Consider the following 15,969-nt stretch of genomic DNA (forward strand, 5'->3'; position numbering starts at 1 on the left):
AAACTTGAATACAGTGTTGTGGAAAAGTCAGGATGGAACAACACTTGGGTTAGTGCAGGACTCAGAAGCTGATGTCAGATAAGCAACTTCCTGCCACTGATGAATAGGCAGTGTACATGCTCCTCTGGCAGAGCAATGGGCCCAAGTGCCCAGTAACCAAAAGAAGCATGGCGGAGGCGGGCAGGTAGTGCTGTCCTCTGAGTGAGGTACCAGCCTGGCTACGTAACACATCATTTGTGGGGGTGCATGTGCCACCTCTAGTCTGGTCCCTTCTCAAAGACCTAATCCCACTCTGCTTCCTCAGCTGAACTAGATGCAGAGCACTCGCAGAAGGTCTTGGAAATGGAGCACACCCAGCAGCTAAAGCTGAAAGAGCGGCAGAAGTTCTTTGAGGAAGCCTTCCAGCAGGACATGGAACAGTACCTGTCCACGGGCTACCTGCAGATCGCAGAGAGGCGAGGTGAGCTGGGACAGTCCTGGGCTAGCAGGGTGTGGGGAGCAGTCGGGGTCCGTGGACACCGAAGTCAGTGTGCTGCTAGCCACTTGTGCCTCATGTGCCCTTGTTTTGCTTCTTTCCATAGTTCTAGGTCTAGTTGAAGAATTTAAAAAATAACTTTGTGAGATTAGAAACAGAGTTAGGCTTATACAGAATTTGGAAAAGTTACATTGTTTTTTGGTGCTTGGAATTTACCCAGGGCCTCATTCATGCTAGACCATTATTCTGCTGAGCTAGGAGAGAAAAAAAAAATTTTTTAATCAAAAGACAAAAGAAATCACCCATAATTAGAGTGTGGTTCTGTCCAGTCTAGTGACTCTATTTATGTAACTGATATCACACTGAACATCTTTGTGGTTGACTTTTCCTAATATGGTTGGAGAGCTTTCTCTCCAGTTTTACAAACTGAGTGGCTAAAGATGAAGCTCGGTGGTAACTGAGTGCTTTGCATGCCCAAGGCTCCCAAGTTCAGCCCTGGAGAGTGAAAAGAAGAGGGTATTCGAAAGGATGGTCTGCATCGTCAGACATAGACATTTGCCCTCAGTACCCTTGGAGATGGTGGTTTACAGAACCAAATCTGCAGATGCACAAGTCTTGTGTACAACAGAATATTGCATGTGACCTATGGAATCTTTCTGTGCACTGTAACAGACTGTGTGTTAGAGAATAATGGCTACAACAGTGTCTATATGTGATGCACGGATGCAGCCATCACAGGCCTAACTGTTCTCCAACCCCAGTGTGGAGCCCATGCAGGATGTGGTTGTGTGGACATAGAGGGTCACCCTCATTCAGTCATTTTTGTCTTGGGGGAGGAAAGGGTTTATTTTACCTCAGAGCTTACAGTCCATTTTGGAGGGAAGCCAGGGCAGGAACCTGGAGGCAGGAACTGAAGCACAGACCTACTGAGAGACGCTGCTCATTGGCTTGCTCCTCCGGCCTGTGCTCAGCCTCCTTTCTTATACAACCCAGGACCACCTCCCCAGGGTGGCATCACCGACAGTGTGGTGTGCCCTCCCTCATTACTCAACAGTCAAGAAAATCCCTCATAGACATGCCTACAAGCCAATCCAATGAAAGAAATTACCTTGACACTTCTTAGGAGTGTCAAGTTGATAGCTGAAGCTATCTAACCTAGTTGTCAGCACCCTTGACAACTAGACACACAAACACATCACTATTAAACCATATCCTTTCCTTTCTTTTTTGTCCCCACGATATCATGTTAATATCATAATATAAAAGAAAGTACAGCTTTAAAAATTCAAACACTTAAAAAGTCCAGTATCTCTAAAAATCCTGAATCTCTTCATTGTGGCTGCTTGTAAAGTCCAAAATAAATTAAACGCTTCTTACTTCACAAGGGAAGAACTAGGGCACACTTAGGCAAAACCAGAGTCCAGCAACATAGACATCTGGGATTCGTTCACAATCTGAGCTCCATAGGGCTTGGGTAGCTCTACTTCTCTGGCTCTGACATTCACAGCACATGCAGCTTGTCTTGTAGGCTCATGCCAGCTCCATTCCTCACCTACCCCTGTCTTGGTGGTCATCCTCCAGTCCTGGCATCTCTACTCTATCCTGGGGTCTTCAATGCAACTGAGGCTGCACCTTCCCTAATGGCCTCTTCTGGCCTCAGAGTCTCTCCATGACCCCTTCAGATCTGCACCTTCCATGCCTCCTAAACCAGGACTACCTGGGAATCTCTTAGACATTCCAAGTTGTGTTGCCAGTTCGATGTACAGCCTTGGCTTCTGGTACACAGCTTTTGTGTGCTGACCCTGAGAAAATAGTTCCCAGATTTCACCTCAGAGCTGCTGGTTACCACTCCTGCTAATCAGAGCTGACTCTTCATCTCCAGCTGACCAGCATTGATTGTCCCTATAAAGTACAAAAGATTTCATTTCCAAAAATTCTTAGTTCAATATATCACACAAACAGCCCCCTAGAATCTTCGCTTTCCTATGAAAGTTTACAAGCGTCCAGTCATCCACAGCTCCTTCAGCTTTATCTTCTAAGTTCCCACAACAGTTCATTTAGCTCTGAGTACACAATGGCTTTTCCAGCTCAAAGCTCCAAATTTGTTCCACAGGCTTTACCTAAAACAACATGATTAGGTCTGTTGTAGCAGTAGCCCACTCTCTGGTACCAGTTTCTCTTATTTCAAAAGGGTGGAGCATGGAGACTTTTCTCTCAGTGTAATGGTGTCTTGAGGAACAGCATCCAAATGCAAATGAAGACACATTAGCCAGGCATGGTGGCATGCCTTTAATCCCAGCACAGGCAGGTGAATCTCTGCGATCCAGGCCAGCCTGGTTTACATAGCAAGTTCCAGGCCACCTGGGGCTATAGGAAGACCACAAAAAGTAGAGAAGAGGAAAGCTACATTGGGAGATGTGAAGACACTGGGCTTTTCCCTCTGGGGGTGTAGGTGGAGCAGGCAGAGCAGGGACCTTGGAGAGTAGTTGTTCCTGTGTCAGGTACTGTGCAGTCTGCCCTAGACCTGCTATTACCCCCTGCAACCCTTCTTTCCCCCATCTCTTTACCTGCCTTTCCTGCTTTCCCAGCCCTACCTCCTCCTCACCCCCAGTGGATCTGTCACACTCTGTCCCCTCCCAGGAGAGATTATCAGAGACAAAGGAAGGACAGTGATATAAGGAACCGTTGTGCTTCCTGGTGGTCTCTGGGTATACTCAGGATCACAAAGTTAACTCCCGGTAGGTGGTGTAGGATTGAGATTTTGTATTCCTACCTGTAGAGTCAGCCTCCTGTCTGTTTCACCCACTGATTAGCGAGGCCAGGGGTTTTCCTCAGAGCACTGGTTCAGTTCCTCAGTGCTGGAGCTGACTGTACGGTGGCCTGCAACAGCTCCTGTGGGAGTAAGTGGAGACTTTGTGCCGGGGATCTGTATCCTGATGAGCAGTCCTGAGAAGGCTGCCTTAGAGCACCACAGGGGACCTAAGGCATTGTTCACAGCTCTGGAGGCTAAGAGTGTAGCATGGTTCATGTCAGGAAAGTTTTCTTCTTGGCCTGTAGATGGCATCTTCTTAGTGTTCTCACATGGCTAGCGCTGGGCTCCGGGGATGGAATGGACCCTAGGGCCTTGGTGTGCTAGGCAAGTGCTCTAGTCCTTGGTGTGTCTATAATCCTGTCTTGGGTCCTAGCCCTCATGACCTCCTCTAACCTTAATTACCTGAATGCTCCAAATTGAAGCACTTATATTGGAGGTTAGGGCTTCAACAAATTTTGGGGGGAGGGGGGTTTTCAACCATTCAGTTCAAACAGATTGACCCACCCTGGCCAAGCTGCAGATTTAAGCAAAATGAGGCACTGCACCAATGTTCAGTGCTGTACAGGAGATAGACCTCCGACAGCAGTTACGGGACTCTATTACTGAGGGATTTAACTCCGCCCACCGTGTCCTTTACATGCTCTTATGAGGCCAAAGACGAGTATGAGAGTGCCCCTAAAACCCCATTCTCTCAGAGCTCACAGTCTAGTTAGGTGACGAGTGGAAGCTGGTGGGTCCAGGCACACTTCTTTGGCTGGGTGCCCCGGAGACCAGCTAGGGCCAGGTCTGAGGCTCACGGAGCCCAGTGCTTGGCAGGGCGATGGCATGAGAAAAATGCTGGTTGTGTACATTAGAATTAAGTGCTTTAGTTTTTGTAGTTGTGAGCATCTCAAGAATGGCTTTCTTCAAACTTTCAAAGTATGTTTGGCTTTTTTCCTTAAATTAAAAAAAAAAAAAAAAAAAAAAAAAAAAAAAAAAAATGAAGCCAGGCAGATGTTTCTGGTACGTGGGGCTTTCAAGCACTGAGAAGGCAATTAGAGGTCTAAGGCTTTCTCAGCCTTCTGTTTCAGCTTGACTCTAGAGACCCACCTCTGGGATAGCTTCAGCCACCTGGGGCTGTTCAGAGCCACCCAGACTTCCCAGCCTCACAGTCCCACCCACCCTCAGGAAGAATTTTCACCTCCAAGGGTGGAGCTAGCGAAGCTGAATTGCTGAATTTAGAAATGTCAGTCAGCACAAGGCTCTGCAGTGAGCTTGGCATTCTCGACTGATTCGACTAAGTCAGGAATAGCAGTCTGAACTTTCCTCCCTTTCAAAAGCATCATTTTTAGCTAAGACAAGACTATGGAAAGTTTTCTCTAGAAACATATCAGAGGAAAGGATACAGGACCACCTGTCACCATGACCCTATGGAGCAGGGAGCCACAGGAGGCCCTGGGGTGGGCCACCACAGACCACAGTCGGTAGGGACCCCAAGTGTGTTAGGGCCTGATGAGGACTGTGTACAAGCCTGCTCAGGTTTGAAATTTCCTGTACCAGAGGGGCCTGATTTCTTAGACAAATGTTTGTTCTCACTTAGTGTGAATGTCAGGATGTTACAAATGGATCTCATGGGAGAGGCCCTGCTCTGCCTGCCTCCCAGTTTCTATAGTCGATTAGAGTTAAGCTTCTTGGTCTTTGCTGACAGGTAAGCAATGTTAAGCCCCTAAAGCCAAGGCTGCCTCTGTGCCCTCCTAGACTGTGACCCAGCCCTTAGCCCTCAGTGTTAAAGTGAACTCAAGAGCCCTGGGAGAGAACGTGGTGAACGTTTGTGCCTGTACTAATGTTGATGGTAGTTAGGAAACACAGAGTGAGCAGATGGAGAGGCATCCAATTGCACTGCAGTGTCCCCAGGACCCAGTCTAAAATGCAAAGACCAGCTATGATTTTTAACTTGCTGTGATTATCTCCCCTACGAGAGTTTATGTGGAACTGTGAATTACCATGATTCATGACTGGTTTTCATTTTAATTAGGGAATATTTTAAATATCAAAAAGAAAGACAATAGTATATGTCCACACTTCCAGACAGAACTTTTAATATTTGCCTCAGATCTTTCAAAAATGGTTTGAAGTATCCCAGGATACAAAGACACAAACAAGGTCTTTATCTCTGTACTTTGCAGCCCCATCAGGCCTCTGTGCACGTTCTGATCATGTCCACCTTCCTCACCTCCAGAGTTAATCGGCCTTCGCCATATACCTATGTTTTCCAAAACAGTACATGCTCTGCAACTTGTAAAACCTTACACAGAACAGAGGATAGTAGCATGCATGAGACGCTGGGTTAATTCCCCAGAACCAGCCAAACAAAAAACCATATTTATGGAAATATAGTGTTACACTGTATGCATCGTCTTGTAGCTTGCTTTTGGGGGCTATCGATAATATAATCCACTCAGTTCAAACTTGATTTTTATTAATTTATTTACATTGAACAAATACAATTCATTCATTATTACAAGTACTTGTTCTCAGTTATTAAGAATAGTGCTGGAAGGCTGGAGAGATGGCTCAGTGATTTAAGAACACTGGCTGCTCTTGCAGAGGACTGAGTTCAGTTCCTAGCACCCACATGGTGGCTAACATAAATCTTTAACTTCAGTTCCAGGGGATCCGGTGCCCCCTTCTGCCTCCCATGGGCAGTGCATGCACTGGTAGCCTACATACATCCAGCTAAAACATTCATACAGATAAAAGTATTTTTTTTAATTGTAAAAAAATAATAGGGGCTGGGAGTGGTGCACACACCTTTAGTCCCAGCACTCAGGCGGCAGAGGCAGGTGGATCTCTTGAGATCGAGACCAGCCTGGTTTACGTAGTGAATTCCAGGCCAACTGGGACTACAGGGAGACCGTTTCAAAAAAAAACAAAAACAGAAAACTAAAGTGCTGGCATGGCTGTGACAAGAAAGCAGCTTAAGGAGGCAGGGACTGATTTCAGTTTGCAGTGTGAGAGGATGTGGTACGTGGTGGGAGGGAGACAGCATGGCTGTAGTGTGAAGAGCCTCCCTGCAGCCAACACACCAGAAAACTGCTGCTCATCTGGCTTTCCCTTTTTCCCTTCATGCAGTGAGGGCCCCAGCCCACAGGATGCTGCCACCCACTTAGGGGGGGCCTCAGGTAAACCTTTCTGGAAATGACGTCACAGAACAAGAACAGAGGAGTGTTTCTAAGTCCAGTCAACAGTTCATAGTGTCACCATTAAATTTTTCCCCAAAAAAATAATTGAGGTGATAGTTATTTTGGCTTTTCATTTCCTCGGTCTCATTTCTGTCACCTGTGTCCTCTCATTGAGTCACATGCTTGTGGGTATCGGCTGGTGCAGAGTCTCTGATACATGTGTTCTCTCACTCTGCAGCTTGTCCTGTTTGGAAATGATCTTTGCTAAATCAGAGTTACTTTGTAAGGGGATTGGCTTAGCAGCTTTGTGTTTATTCTGTGTTTGTCTGCGGACAGATTTTTGCATGTCGTTAGAGACACTTTTGCTTGAGAGTGGGATAAAGGTATATGACAAGATCTAGCAGACAGAGGCAGGGGGCACTGTTAACCTCCCTGTATCACACTGGACAGCCCCAGTCTCCAGGTTCAGTGTCAGCAGAGGCTAAGAAGCCTCAGTTTCCCCTTCCACCAAGTGACCAAGTCTGTTCTTTGCCATTCTAGGTTCCTTGTCCAGCATATAAGGTTTCAAGTTCTTGACTACACCTTGTCTGGTTAAAGCTTATCTGGTTTGATTGGAATTGCATTAAACACGTTGTGGTGCTAGGCATTTTGAATGCTTATTGCTCTTCATTATCCTGAGTGGTTGACGGAACTTGCCTCAGCACTGCCAGGGGCCAGTGGGTACTCTGAAGAGCTGTCTTCATGGTTATAGAGCAGTCTACTTTAATTCCATGGGAAGCACACCAAAATTATCTTTAGTTTTCAAATATATTAGCATACCACTCCCCACAGGACTGTTTTTCAGCCTTTGCTCTTGCCTTCCGAAGATTACTCACTTGGAGCCAGGCATGTTGGTGCACCTCTGTGATCCTAGAACTCGGGAAGCAGAGGAGTTGAACTTCGTTTGAGCATCTTCTTGTTTGGTGTTTTATTGTTGGTTTGGTTTTGTTATGTTTTGCTTTTGAGACACAGCTGGACTCTGGTCCTGGCTGGTCTGAACTCCCAGTGATCGACCTGCCAGTGCCTTCTGAGTCTCGGATCAAAGGCATGTGGCATGGACATCTTTTTACCTGACTGGAATAGTCTGAATTTTCTTTATTCTGTAGTGAGGCATTCGAAGCTAAGAATTAACTGTTGGAACACTATTTTAGCTGCATTTGACAGCTTTTGATATTTAATAGTGTATTTTATATGTATATAATGGGGGGTGCATGCCACAGTGCAAATGTACGGGGTCAGAGGACAACTTTGTAGAATTGGTTCTCTCCTTCCACCTTTACATTGGTTCCTGGGATCAAACTCAGGTTGTCAGGTCTGCATTGTACGGTGCCCGGCACTTTCACCCAATGAGCCACCTCTGTAGGCTCTCATTAAGATTTCTTATTTGTCAGCCATTTGCCTTTCTAATTCAGGTAGGACAGGCAATGTCAGTCAAAAGGTGTATTAACAGTTCTTACTTTAAAAACATAGCAAGTGGTCAGTGCCTAGGTACTGGACCACACACACCTACAATTCCAGCATTTGGGAGACTGAGGCAGGAGGATTACATACACTTTGTGGAGAGGTATTTTCAGACAGGATCTTGCTAGAAAGCCCAAGCTGGTGTGGCGCTCCTGTCTCAGCCTTCCCATGTGGAGATGACAGGCCTGAACCGCTCTGCTAGGCTGTGGTCTTTCAGTTGGCAGGTTTCATTCATTCCTGACGTCATCACTATCTTTTGTGGCGCTGTTTTCCTAAAAGCTTGTCCTATCCTAAAGTTCAATTTTTGTTATGCTTTTTAAGATGGCACAGCACAAACAGGAGGTTCTGCCCTTTCCCAAACTGAAGTCAGACCCCTGGTCAAGGGCCAGAAGAGCTTGCACAATCACAGGAAAAACACCCCCCCACCCCCACACACACCTGCAGAAAGAGCCCTACATGGGTGCAGGTGACCACAGAGCCATTCCCATACCCCCAGCAGCCTGGGCTTCTGGGAAGTGCACACCAGACAGCTGTGTATGCAGCTGTGGTATCACGTGCTCACATTTGATCTGGCTCAGGTTGGCATTGTCAAAACTGTGAGCTTTACTCCCTACTAGAAGTAGAAATTAATTCTCTTACCCTATTTTCATGAACTTAAAATGACTGTATGCCCAAAGATGAACTCCCACTTTGCCCTGCTTCCCTGCTGTATACCCCTCACCCCCTCCCCTCCATCCTGTTGATTCCTAGGTCTCTGTGCTCAGCACTCGCCCACATAACTCTTTCTCCTGGGACCCATCTTACCTGGAACCTATTTCATTCATTTCCTAAACCCAGGTTCCCAAGTCTTTCTGGAAAATAACTGGCCTCTTTGCATATAATTTCCCTTCAACTCTCCTCTGTTGGAGCTGTGAATGTACAAGATTTTGCGGGCCTTTAACATTTTGCATCTTTGTGCTGTACTGAGGGGGATTTGGTCACTATGCCATCTTGTTAGATTTTCTTCTTGGCTCCCACTAATCAACTTACTCAAGTTTTACATTTCACTAATGAGGTTGGGTATAGTGGCACATGCCTTTAATCCCAGCACTCAGGAGGCAGAGGCAGGCAGAGGAACTTGCTGGTCTACATAGCAAGCAAGTTCCAGGCCAATCTGGGGCTACAGGGAGACCCTGTCTCCAAAAAGAACAATAAAAAATAAATTTCACTAATGAAATCTTTGTATTGTTTGGCCCATTTTCAGAAGCCTGCTCTGACACCTGGCTTTTTTATTTCTTTACCGAGGGATGGTAGCACTTTCTGCTAACCCTCACTCTATGTAGGAATTTTATTTCCTTGTCTTTGAAACACAAAGTTCATGACACATCCTTCCAGAAACAATTTCTCTTTCAGGCCCCTGTCTCACTCCTAAGTTGATTTTATTGGCTGGTGGTGGGAAGGTAACTAACTAGTCCTGAGAGGTGTCCTGCCCTTGGCTCTCAGGCAGGGCGGCCCTGTCTCCCACTGCTAAAGCTACTGCTAAATCAGTGTGGCCACTGCAGGGAGCTCTTGGCTCTATGAAAACATCAATGTTTGATTGTGCTGGCCTCAGGAGGGCATTTACTCATTTCCTACTCTTCATGTTGACTGACACCCTGATCCAAATACCACCTTGCAGACAAGGGGCTGGGGACAAAGGTAATGTAGGAAATCAGGTGACTTGGGACAGATTGAAGTTGGAATACATTTGGTGCCAGCAGGAGCAATGAGGAAAAGCCATGTAATTATAGTTGATGAACTTCACCCTGTACTGTGAGAGGGAGAAGTACAACTTCTTGTCTTCCCAGAGCCCATGGGCAGCATGTCGTCCATGGAGGTGAACGTGGACATGCTGGAGCAGATGGACCTGATGGACATCTCTGACCAGGAGGCGCTAGATGTCTTCTTGAACTCGGGCGGAGAGGACAACACTGTGCTGTCCCCTGGTTTAGGTAGGAGTCTTCTTCCTCGCACCCATTTTCCCACATACAGGAGGTGCCTTCAGTAAATAGGGTCTTAATTTGCCAGGTATCGAGTAGTTTTGGGTTGTCATTTGGAGGACCAGTATGGGATTGGGGTTGCTCTGTGTGACTCACACTGTTTCTTCCAAGTCTACTGTGGGTGCTTTCCGTAAATCATTTCAGCAAGCACAGCTGGCTTTTCAGCTTCTTCCACATACAGGAGGGCGAAGCAAGCGTCAGGTCTCAGGTACAGGCCCAGAGTCCTGAGGGTTCAGATTTCTCTAATTTCACCTGCCTCTCAGCCCTGTACTCAGAAGGCTGGTCCTCTGCAGAACTAGGACTAGATTTAGTCACAGCCAAATCTCACCTAGAATCCATCTAGTCCCTTTGAAATTGGAGAGCACCGAGGGCTCAGTGATTCTGCCTACTTAGAGCAGCCGGAAAACTTCCAGGTTCTCAAGGCTCCACGAGTGGCTCTAGCCACTTGCACTGTGCACACAACTTCACTGGAGCTTATGTGGCTTTAGAGGTTTTGGTCGGTCCCAGTGTCATAGGTGCCTCACCAAGTAAGGAACAGTGTGTCAGCTGCTCACCTCCGGCCTCCTGTGGTGGCTCCTGCAGTGCGAGCAGTCAGGCTGTGCCACCAGAGCCAGGCAGGCAGCCCTTTCCTGTAGGGCAGCAGACCGACGCCCTCAGTTGCAGTTCCCAACCTCAATTCTTTGCTGACAGGTTTTTTTCCTCCTTTCTTTCACAGAACCTGAATCTGACCCTTGTCAGAATGAAATTACTCTTCAGGTTCCAAATCCCTCAGGATCAGACACCCAGCCACCTGCCTCACCCTCTGCTTGTGCTGACCTGGACACCAGCGATGGTCCTCTTCCAGGCAGGCAGCCCTTTCCTGTAGGGCAGCAGACCGACGCCCTCAGTTGCAGTTCCCAACCTCAATTCTTTGCTGACAGGTTTTTTTTCCTCCTTTCTTTCACAGAACCTGAATCTGACCCTTGTCAGAATGAAATTACTCTTCAGGTTCCAAATCCCTCAGGATCAGACACCCAGCCACCTGCCTCACCCTCTGCTTGTGCTGACCTGGACACCAGCGATGGTCCTCTTGTCCAGTCTGATGAAGAGGAGGTACAGGTGGACACTGTGTTGGCCACTTTACACACTGAAAGAAAGGCCACCCCAGATGTCAGTGATGACAGTGACTCAACTCAGGACATTTGAACAACTGTCAGCTGTGTGCAGGATCCACCTGTGAGTCTAGGCAGTGTTAGAGGATCTTGATTTTACACAGTTGGCAATGGTGTGTCAGAAATCAACCAGAGAAGAGCTAATAATAAAGTCTGGGGGCTAAACATGAAGCTGAGTAGTGACTAGTGAGCGTGTAGCTACTTTGTTCGGCCACACTGGTGCTTACAGCAGGGGGCACCAAGCATTGCTTAGAGTCCTTAAAGGAGAGGCAGCTGCGAGGGCCCCTGAGGAAGGGCTTGTATAGGCAGGCCTGGGTCCTACTGTTTTATAAGAACAGTTCTGTTAACATGTAACACTATGATCAGATTAGGACCTGAACCTGTCAGCTGAACTACCACAAGGCCAGCCCTAGAGCAACTGGGCCCCACAGAAACAGACCTGAGCCCAATCAACTGGGCCTGCTCTTGCTTGCGTAGGAATCCTGCCCCCATTCGAGCTACGGCACAGAGGAAGGTGAGGGCAGCACACAGTGGCTGCTAACAGGACAGTGTCTCAGGAGCTCTGCTCCCTGGCCAGCCTCTGCCCCACTGACCAGAATCGAGCCATTCCAAATATTCACTCATCTTCCACAAGACAGACAAAATGTCCAAAAAATGTTGTTTTTATTATTAAATCTTGTAGTACAAACCTGAAAAGTAAACAAAAACTGGCAATAAACCACATGAAGTCTCCCTCTCAGGGAGGGTGCAGAGCAGCGCTAATAAATTAATGTCAAACTGTAAGCCATAGGCAGAAGTTTACTGTCAAAAGAGGGAAAAGTACACAGCAAGGCCATAAAAACCGGACAACCACATTGGAAAACACTCGACTGTTATGTAATCGTTAAATATTCCAAAACAGTTCAGTCTTCTGCAACAACAACCAACAAAGTGGATCCTAGGACTCTCCTGGCAGTCACCACTGGCAAGCTCAGTGCAATATGGGTAGCTACGGACTGATCCAATTATGAAACAAAGAACAGCTTGTGAAAACAGTTTCCCTTTTTTATTCCACACATACTGTACACACAACCGGAGAAGGGCAACAGCTACTCCATTATCATGTTTTGTTGTTGTTCAGTGATGTAAGCAGCACTTAGAAATGTTACAAGAAAAACCCTGTAAGCATCCAATCCAGCCGATGAAGAAACTGAAATGTAAGGCTTTTCTTCATCTCGTCTTCTCACCCCTCCCCTCCCCCCACCAAGAAAAGGCTCAAGTATTTAAAACAATTTACAGGCGTATGTACAAAAGGGGTGGGATTCTTTTTTTCATTTTTTTCCTTTTTGTTAAAACATGAAGAGAAAAAATAGACAAGATGAGCGCAAATGCATTTTCACATTCAAAAAGAACGCAGACCTCCTAGTGGCTCTAAGTGTGATCAGAAAGGAATTTAGAGAAAGATTAATGCTGACGTGTAAAGGTGTGAAACACGGTGAGATGAAGTGGAATGTCAGAAAGATTGCACGTTGACGACAGGGAAGCGCTTACGGCTTCAATTTTTTTCTTTTTTTTTTTTCCTTTTTTTTTTTCTCTCTCAGGGAAGCACATTCAGACCACGGCATATAACTATAATTTTATAGGACCCAGGATGCCTTCTTTAACATTACCCAACTACAAATACTGGTGGCATTATTATCACCTGACAAGGAGACTTGGTATTTCTGTGTAAGGATTTTAAAGGTGAATGGGTCATGAAGAGGATTCAAGTGAGGAACATGTGGAAAACAGCTTTCTGTAAGCAACTAGTGGATTCAGAGAAAGTACCCAGAAGCCTGCCCAAGTGACAACTTTATAGACACTGTAATTACTTGTGGTCCTTGCCTTTTGAAAGGGTTTATTTCAGGAGTCCAAGACATTAGATGAAAGATATTTTACCTTCTTCTGAAACACTAAGGCCATTGGAAGCAAATACTGAAATCCAACTTTTTTGCTGTTTAAAAACACGTTTTCCTACCAGCTGTGGTGGCGCACGCCTTTAATCCCTGGGGAGGCAGAGGCAGGTGGATCTCTGTGAGTTCGAGGCCAGCCTGGTCTCCATAGCGTATCCAGGCCAGCTAGGGCTAAGGGAGACCCTGTCTCAAAAAACCTAAAAAAAAAAAAAAAAGAAAACAACAGCTGGGCATGGTGGCACATGCCTTTAGTCCCAGCACTCAGGAGGCAGAGGCAGGCAGATCTCTGTGAGTTCAAGGCCAGCCTGGTCTACATAGTGAGTTCCAGGCTCTCTCAAGGATGCTATTGAAGGGTTTTTGATAAAGTAGCCAACAGCACCAAAAAATAACAGAATGGGATTTCCTAATGAAATCAGGCACAGGTCTCCCTCAGTGACCCTCCAAGGCAGGCAGTCTTTGTCTTTGTCCTCTCTTCCTCAGACGGATGCATAGTGATGTGCTGGTAGCAAGAACCTACTCACTCAAACCTCCACATTTTGCCTTCAGCTGCCATAACCGCCCAGCAAACACAATGGGGCTCTCCGGTTCCAAAAGTTACAAACTCACCTCGCACATGCCAGAAGAAAAGACAGCCAAAGTAAAGCCATTTCAAGTTTTCTCTCTCCCCCTCTCCCCCCCCCGTGTGTCTCCTATCCCTTTTCCGATCTAGAAAAATCTGCTCACATGAGTGGATGGTTTTAAAATTTGTTCTCCAAACTTCACCCTCTTCAAAAATGGGTTAAAAAGCCTTCCCCCCCAACAGTTACAAAAAAAAAAAAAAAAAAAAAAAAAACAAAAAGGCTTTTGTCAGCCATAGGGGCAATAGAAATTAATACAGCCCCTCAAGGGTTTAAAACAGTGAGTACGGCAGTTTCCAAAATCTGACTGCAGTATCTATGTATTCTAAGTACAAAAAAACTTCAAGAGTTTAATGCTAAAACAAAATTAGTTCTCTAAAACCAGAAGAAAATCTTCTTTAGAGCTAGTGCAAAGACAGCTTGTATTCTACAGCAAGTACTCCAAACTAGAATATAGTAATTACAAAAAATATATAAACGACCATGGGTGCTGGCGTCTTCATGAGCTTGAAGCACTTTTGGATGACACAGAGGATGACAGCCGCGATGGGGGAACGTCCACGGTTGCTCTCTTGCGGGGGCCTCTTTTTGGTGTGGGTTTACTGAGACAGTTCTCAATGCTGCCGTTTTTGCCGGACACTTTGCCACAGATCTGGTTGACCAAACTGATGATCTGTTCCTATTGAGGAGAGACCACACAGGGTTAATGCAGCAGAGGGCCCGGGTACCTAAACCTTACCTTAGGGGACTTGTGTGTGGCACAGGACACTGGCAGGCTTTCTAAATGGCTGAAGTCTTCTGAGATGAAATCGGTTTGGGATGGGTAAGATAACACTTAAGCAAGAGCCCCTCTGGCACTGGATGAGAGATCGCCCAGCAGTTAAGAACACATCCTGGGACCCGAGTTTGGCTCCCAGAACCTATGCTGGGCAGCTGAACTTCCTGTAACTCCAGCTCCAGAGGATCCAATGTCTCTGGCCTCCAAGAGCACCTGCAGTCATGTGTACATAGAGACAATTAAGTGCCTGCCTCACTGAGGAGAAAAAGATGCCTCCTAAGTGCTGGGTCCCTTCTAGTTAACAGAGGGAAAGAAGCTCCCATGATGAAACAAAATGTCCAAATAAAAACCCAGGAAGAACAGTGGTCAGGTCTGGGGATACCTTCATCCCAGATGAGGCACCCAGATCTATGCACTCAAGACCAGGGCAGCGGAGATCAGCTGCCTACAGTGCTGGCTTTTGAATACTACGTGACACCTAGTCATTTTCCTGAGAGGGCACCTTAGCTCAGTGCGTCCCACACTGAGGTCTTCACCAACTTGGGGCTTTGTGATTATGTTCTCTAGCATGGTGATAAACTCACTATCCTACACTGCCAAGTCACATGACTTGGTCTGGCAACTAGATGTGTGTTGCTTTAACTCTTCCCTGTACAGTGACAGGACATCCTTGTACAGCCATATCCTTATATTTCACCCAAGAGAACATCCACCTCTCTGCCCAAATGTATCCATAGAGTGGCTGGGCACCATGTGGTCCAAGGGCAGCTCACTCTAAAGTCTGACCTCTGGCTCTGAAAGGCCCCAGAAGCGACCTAATTATAAAAAGACATTTGCCTTGGCCAGTTAGCCTCCTGAAAACTGGGCTCCCTTGTGTCAAGCTTGCGGGGAGAAGGGGGACATTGCAAAGCTTTGCCTGGATTGTCCTCAGCCTGCCTACAAGGGCCAACAGACAAATGGCCTGAAGTCCAGGAAGCTCAACTCTCAGAGTGTAACAGTGCACAGGAGACAAGAAGCAAGAGTCCTTGAGATGAAAGAACACAGGGCGGAGAACCCTTATATCCCAGGGCGGAGGATGGTAGGTAGACTCTGTCCAAGAGTGACCTGAACAGGAGTGATTTGTCTGTGGCATAGGTACAAAGGGTAACACAGGAGCTTATACTGGTTTTATAAGCTAGAAAGTTCCCAAACACACAGCAGTTCAACTCCACGCAGAACCCTGTGTTTGGCAGTGTGAGGCACCTAGACACGCTTTTCCTCACTCACCACCGAAGCCAGGGACCAGGAATCAGACTGCCAAGTGTGCTGGTGTTCTGCAGGACTTTGACCATGGCAAAATGCTGACCTACAAAACCGGGGCTTCCTGTCCCATTGGTTTGCTTCCTGTAGCAATTTTAGGAAAGTGCTTCCAAGCTGACCTGCTCGTGCGTGGGATGCACAGTCCCCAGGCCACACCTTCCACCACTGGCAACTTGGTGCCCTAATAGTGATGGAAACCAATCCAGGCTTGAAGAGAGCTTTCAAGT

General features: G+C 46.7%; 2 protein-coding genes across 7 annotated transcripts in view; one reads left to right on the forward strand and one right to left on the reverse strand.

The window, feature by feature from the left end:
- Positions 1-12,492, forward strand: part of Dtnbp1 (dystrobrevin binding protein 1) — a 129,585-nt gene extending 117,093 nt beyond the window's left edge. For 4 of the 5 annotated variants that reach the window (XM_029562592.1, XM_029562591.1, XM_029562593.1 and 1 more), the window contains 4 exons: positions 305-460; positions 9,775-9,918; positions 10,682-10,798; positions 11,030-12,492. In XM_029562592.1, the coding sequence (XP_029418452.1) occupies positions 305-460; positions 9,775-9,918; positions 10,682-10,798; positions 11,030-11,151 (539 nt within the window). In that variant the 3' untranslated portion in view covers positions 11,152-12,492. Of the gene's footprint in view, positions 1-304; positions 461-9,774; positions 9,919-10,681; positions 10,799-10,912 lie in introns of all 5 variants that reach the window. The other variant, XM_008831372.3, reaches the window with a different exon arrangement.
- Positions 12,493-13,377: 885 nt separating this feature from the next.
- Jarid2 (jumonji and AT-rich interaction domain containing 2) overlaps positions 13,378-15,969 on the reverse strand; it is a 244,777-nt gene continuing 242,185 nt past the window's right edge. For both annotated transcript variants that reach the window (XM_008831385.3, XM_008831393.2), the window contains one exon: positions 13,378-14,344. In XM_008831385.3, the coding sequence (XP_008829607.1) occupies positions 14,165-14,344 (180 nt within the window). In that variant the 3' untranslated portion in view covers positions 13,378-14,164. The remainder of the gene's footprint in view (positions 14,345-15,969) is intronic.

The sequence above is a fragment of the Nannospalax galili genome, unplaced genomic scaffold (assembly GCF_000622305.1).
Source record: "Nannospalax galili isolate Female #2095 unplaced genomic scaffold, S.galili_v1.0 scaffold30, whole genome shotgun sequence".
Classification (NCBI taxonomy): Eukaryota; Metazoa; Chordata; class Mammalia; order Rodentia; family Spalacidae; genus Nannospalax; species Nannospalax galili.